This window comes from Durio zibethinus, chromosome 27, assembly GCF_047325235.1.
Source record: "Durio zibethinus cultivar Kanyao isolate XHJ-2024 chromosome 27, ASM4732523v1, whole genome shotgun sequence".
In the NCBI taxonomy this organism is placed as follows: Eukaryota; Viridiplantae; Streptophyta; class Magnoliopsida; order Malvales; family Malvaceae; genus Durio; species Durio zibethinus.
Genome location: NC_143188.1, coordinates 17,916,483 through 17,922,482, shown reverse-complemented (window position 1 = coordinate 17,922,482; position 6,000 = coordinate 17,916,483). Strand labels below are relative to the sequence as shown.

Sequence of the window (6,000 nt, the reverse complement as noted above, 5' to 3'; positions counted from 1 at the left end):
GGTCCCATCCAACAGAATTTATAGGTCAAATCAGTGGCTCGATCCTTCACCTGGTGAGTAAACTTTAATCAACTTTATTTTCACTAGATTCTCAGATTCTTTTTAAATATCCTAAATATGCTTTACCTTTGAATGATTTCTTACTAGCTGTTATCCAGGGCCAGTCAAATACTCTTTGTTTTGGAAAGGAAAATGCCACCCCAGCCCTAAAATAATAGTAGTAGTAGTAATAATTTCATGGCCTGGTGAATGTGTTAAACTAAGATCCAATGAATAATATCAAAGACAGGGTTAGGTGCTAATAAAATAAGATAGATTTGTCAATTCAAAATATCATATAAATTATGATATATAATTTTTGTATAAAATATAATATAAATATATAAATGATCAATATATTATACAACATAAATACACAAATTTCAAATCTAAAATAAGGCCATAGAAAGTAAATCGTATAATGTATATCATTTTGAGGTTTTTTTTTTTGAAGTTAAACTAGCATCATTCCCCTACGCCCAATTTGATTTATTTTAACTTCTCGTGTTGCTTGTATTATTACCTGTTATTATTATATGTTGTCATATCTGCAAGTTGTGAGTTGGGAAACTGCGAGATAATAGTTGTTTCGCTTGTATTTAGCTGTTAACAATAGCGCTCCAAAAGCCAAACCTACAACTGTTTGGTTCCTGCACTCAGTTATAACAAATATCAAGCTTTCCTTCTTTACATGCAAAACAAACTTCCTTCTGCTTTTGTTATAACCATTTTTGTTTTTATTACTTTAACCCCGCTGTAGGGTTCTACGAAGATGAGTAAAGTAGAGAGGATGCAGAGAAGCTGGAGTTATTGCTTTTGGGATACAAGTTTTGCATTGCTGGTTTTGATGATGATGTTGCTGGAACTCCACTTGAGTTCTTGTTTGCCTTGGTATCAATTGCTGCTGATCCCTTGAGTAGCACATCAACTTTTGCATGCTCCTCTCTTTCATGTTTAATCTCCTTGAGCATTGCTGCCACATCTTTCATGTTTGGTCTTTCATCAGGGCATGAATTTACACACAACAAGGCTATACCTAAAGCTTGCATCATTTCCTCAATTTCTGACTCTGGTCGAGATAATAGGCTAGGATCAAGTACTTCAATTCCTCCTCTCTTTTTTCTAACCCAATCTGCTACATGTAATCCATCTGGTATTGTTGGATCAATTGGTTGCTTCCCTGTCAAGACTTCCAAGACAACTACACCATAGCTATAAACATCGCTCTTCTCTGTAATCTTCATCATGTAACCATATTCTGCCAAGCAGGAATAATTAGTTAGCTCGAGATTGCTACAAAGTGAATTTTGTCAAGGAAAACACACAGAAAGTGACATAAAAAGGCAGAAGACAAGAAAATAAGACATGGAAGACAATGTATTTATGGAGCTGTAGTTAATTGGAAGAAATCTTACCAGGAGCAATATATCCATAAGAACCTGCAACAGTGTTGGAGGAGCGAGCGAAATCACCATCATCGACAAGCTTGGCGAGGCCAAAATCAGCAATGTAAGGTTCAAACTCAAGGCCAATTAGGATATTATTAGCCTTGATGTCCCTATGAACAATTGGAGGGACACAATCATGGTGCAAGTAAGCAAGGCCTTGTGCTGCACCCAACAATATTTGGTACCTAAGTTCCCATTCCAAAGCATTCCCTGTTCTCTCATGGAGGAGACTCCCCAAGCTACCATTAGGCATAAAATCATACATGAGTAATCTTGTATTTCGATTCCAGCAACAACCCAAAAACCTCACTATGTTCTTATGACGGATTGAACCAAGCGTTTTCACCTCCGCTGAGAAGGAATCACGAACCCCACATTTGTCATCGTTGCATCCATTGGATGGTGCTGTTGTTGTTGTCCAGAGCTTCTTCACTGCAATGACTTCACCATTGTCCATATCAGCACGATAAACAACCCCCGAACACCCTTTTCCAATAACATTGGTATCTACCAGGCATTTCAAAACTTGCTCTACTGAGAAATTTAACTTCTGGAAGGGAGTGAATTGCCATGGCCATGAGTCACCCAACTCCGAATCATCATCTCTAATGGTTTTTTGAGCCCGTATCATCGCAATTGTCCCCATAATAACCATTGCCACTGTTAGGGTGATCAACAATGCAATTGCTAGTTTAAGCCTCCGTGATCGCCATTTGTCATTTTCGGTTCTTGATAATCCTGCCTTGCCATCACTGCCCAAGAAGCAAGAGTCCTGGCTTGTAGGACATAAGCCTTGATTTCCAGTCAGGTCTGCTGGTGGCAACTGCCTAAAAAGCTTGTTATCAGGCAGATAACCTACAAAGTTATTATAGGAGATGTTTAGAGAAACAAGATTATCAAGCCCTGCAAGTGGAGCCAAGTCTCCTTGAAGCTTGTTGTGGGAAAGGTCCAGTATGGAAAGCTTGCTAAGAGCAGATATTTGAGGAGGGATTGGCCCTGTTAGTCCATTGCAACTCAAGTTAAGAGCAATCTCAAGGGCTTCTATTCGACCAAGTTCCATTGGGATGCCACCAGTGAGCTCATTGCTGCTAAGGTCAAGCAACTGGAGACTTGAACAGAGGCCAAGAGCTGAAGGTATTGATCCAGACAAGGAATTCTTGCTTAAAATTAGCTTATTCAATGACACAAGACGGCCCAAGCTTGCTGGAATTTGGCCATCAAATTGATTGATGGAGACGTCCAACACCTGGAGGTTAGATAGAGATGACAATGAATTAGGCAGGGGACCCTGCAGAATGTTGTTGCTGAGGTCTATCATCTGCAACTCTGTGCAACCCGCAATCTCATATGGAACTGGTCCAGAAAGCCGGTTGCTAGACAAATCAAGAAAATTTAAGCTCTTGAGGTTCCCAATTTCTCTAGGAATGACACCAGTGATCCTGTTGTTGCCAAGCCTTAAGCGCACAACAGAACTGCAATTACCAATCTCTGGGGGTATAGAACCAGAAATATCATTGGAAATAAGTAGAAGCTTTGTTAGGTTCCGGAGTTGAAACAGGCCAGGAGGAATGCTACCAGTGAGAGAATTGTGTGACAAATCAAATGCTTGAAGATCAATACAGCTAGACAAACTTGAAGGAATGCTTCCTTCAAGCTGGTTTTGCCAGGCAAAGAAAACAGTAAGCTTGGACAACATTCCAAGCTCTGGTGGAATCAAACCTGAAATCTGGTTTGTATCAAGCTGCAATTGCAGAAGATTACTAGCATTGGAGAGATTTGAAGGTATTGAACCAGAGACATTGTTATTGCTAATCATAAACTCTTGAAGATCCAAAAGACCCCCCAAAGACAAAGGTATGGTTCCAGATAAAGAATTCAAAGAAAGATCAATATTTATCAGTTTACTACAATTGCCAATCTCTTCTGGAATACTCCCAACAAGACTATTTTGCCACAAGAACAGTTGTTCAAGCTCTTTAAGTTTACCAATCTGTGGTGGTATCTGTCCTGATAGACTGTTTTCATAAAGATACAAGTTTACAAGCTCAGAACAGTTACCTATTTCAGGAGGAATCTCACCAGAGAGCATTGTGGTATATATAGACAATGTTTGAAGCTTACTTAGATTCCCAAGTGAGGCAGGTAATGAACCTGAAACTCTTGTATCAGCGAGCCCCAAAACTGTCAAGTTGCTGCAATCTCCAAGCTCATCAGGAATTCTCCCATCAATATCTTTGTTCCCTCCAGCTCGAAGAATTTCAAGACTAGACAATTTTCCTAGCTCAGCAGGGATAGCCCCGCCAAGAAGGTTATCGTAAAGCTCTATATTTTTTAGGCTTTTGCAGTTACTTAGCTCAACTGGGATTTTCCCGGTAAGCTGATTGGAGTTCAAAATCAAGTCCTCAAGATATTGGAGCCTACCGATGCCTGCAGGGATGGAGCCAACCAGACTGTTGGAGCTAAGGTTAATGATGGCAAGTTCTGTACAATAACCAATGTCAACTGGGATAGTGCCTGTGAGATTTGCATCATAGATGACTAGTGTTTTGAGAGAGTGAAAAGCAGAAAGATTGGCTGGTAAAGGAACCTCCAGGGGGACTGAGTGTATATTGATGTCAGTGACAAAACCTTGTGGGGAGCATGTTATATAGGTCCAGTTGCATGGGTTGGAGTCAAGATTATTCCAGTTAGAAAAAGAGGAATGTGGAGTTGGAGAAGAGTTTAGCCATGAGAAGAGAATGGAAGCTTCATGGTTTGGAGCTGCAAAAGTTGTAGCAGTGAAGAAGAAGAAAAGAAATGAGATAGAGAATGATGAAGAAGAGAGGCTGTAGAAGAAGAAGAAAGATTGCCTCGAGCTAGGCATCGACATTTGCCTCAATTTCCAAACTTTTCTTCTCGGGTTTACATTATTGGGTTTTGCCTCTTCTCTTTCTCTGTGCTTGCTTCTTTCTCGTAATTTCTGTCTTTCTCTCTCTCTCTCTCAGACACACTATATTTCTTGCTGGCTTTGAACTCAAACTCAAAAGAACAAGCTTTACCTATTTGGGGTTATTTAATTTTCTATTCTATACTATCCAAACAAAACACTTAAACTAAACAAATAGTTAAAAAGATGAATTAACAAATGAAGAAAAGCAAAGCCTAGAGATCAACAAAACTGCACAAGCACAACCACCCACCTCCTTCACCACCCCACTCTTCCTAGGATGCTTCTCTCTCTTTCTCTCCCTACAAAGGACATAAACAGGAAGATATTATAAAAAGGAAAGGAGGTGCCAGCTGGTGTCACGCGCAACAAGGAAGAGACACCACCTCTGCCAATGACTTCATATCTTTCTACTTCTCTCAATAGTTTAATCAAGTTGCTCACCAGAAAGAAAAAAGAAAACATATAACAAGTTATAGTGATAGTATATGTACTGAAGATTCACGAAAAACTGCATATGTTGAGTTAGAAAAGTTTGAATATTTGATTTGGAGTTTTGCTATTGCTATCATTGGTCTTGATAGATGATATAAGTTCTTTTCAAGATCTAAATTATGCTTTAGTTTTGGAAGGGATAAGTCTCTTCTCAATTTAAATTTTTTTGACAAAAAAAATGTTTGATATATAATCATAGATAGATTATAGATATTACATAAGTTTTTGACTGTATTATTTACAATATTACAGTATATATGAGGGAAAAGTGTGGCAGTTAAGTCCAACTTCAAGTATGCCACTAGTGTTTCCTGTCCACCTCATTTGCAGCTTTTAAAAATCCAGAAAAGGACATTGGGCTCACTCTTTTCCATTCTGGTACCTGGAAACTTTCCAGGGTTCAGTTACAAACTGAGTTGGCTCTTCCCTAATGGTGCCACCTCCTGAGTTCCTGACCCTCTTCAGTCTTCAGTCTTTGCCTTCTGGGTGCATGTACATTTCCAATATGGCATGTCATCTAATTCTTTTACAATATTTGGGTTAATTAAATTGGAATACATGTTCTTCAAGGAAGGCGGGTTTCCCTTTTTGTTACACCACAAATTTTTGGTAGGAAATTTAATAATGGTTATGAAAAGATTATTGGGTAAAATTAAATATTTTTGGAAAGAGACAACTTGTTGCCTTATTAAGACCAGAAGATTTGGAGGCTATATTATAAAAGGTAGGTGTTCTTGCCAATTATATTAGCAATATATTATCTCATTTGCATCGACAAGACATGAGATTTTTGGTTTTGGTATCATATATGAATAGTTATGCCCAAAAAAAAATTTACTATATCTTTGATCTAATTCAAACATTATGAAAATGCTTTATTAAGCATGTCATAATTATATCAGACATGCAATTAGTATACTCAATTTTTTTTTGAAATATTTTCTACAAATTAAAATCGAATTTTGATTAACCAAAAAAAAAAAACTCATTTTCTTATCAATCGAACTAACCTGAATGAATAATTATAAAGATATTTAGCATTAACATATTATAGACAAGCTCATCACTTCTTATTTCTTAATGCCAAGAAAG

General features: G+C 38.0%; 1 protein-coding gene across 1 annotated transcript; it reads right to left on the bottom strand.

Annotated features, from left to right (window-relative positions):
- Nucleotides 1-489: 489 nt before the first annotated feature.
- Nucleotides 490-4,508, bottom strand: LOC111279853 (Leucine-rich repeat receptor-like protein kinase family protein). The gene is made up of 2 exons (XM_022866916.2): nt 1,455-4,508; nt 490-1,297 (listed from the first exon to the last, which is right to left on the bottom strand). Exons 1-2 carry the CDS (start codon nt 4,354-4,356, stop codon nt 804-806), a joined length of 3,396 nt encoding a protein of 1,131 aa, XP_022722651.2. The 5' UTR covers nt 4,357-4,508; the 3' UTR covers nt 490-803.
- Nucleotides 4,509-6,000: the final 1,492 nt, after the last annotated feature.

Bases quoted from the DNA above. Each gene is read 5' to 3' on its own strand.
- LOC111279853 (XM_022866916.2), bottom strand. From the start codon at position 4,356: ATGTCGATGCCTAGCTCGAGGCAATCTTTCTTCTTCTTCTACAGCCTC. The intron at 1,298-1,454 runs GTAAGATTTCTT...CCTGCTTGGCAG, and splicing joins TTATGGATATATTGCTCCTG to AATATGGTTACATGATGAAG.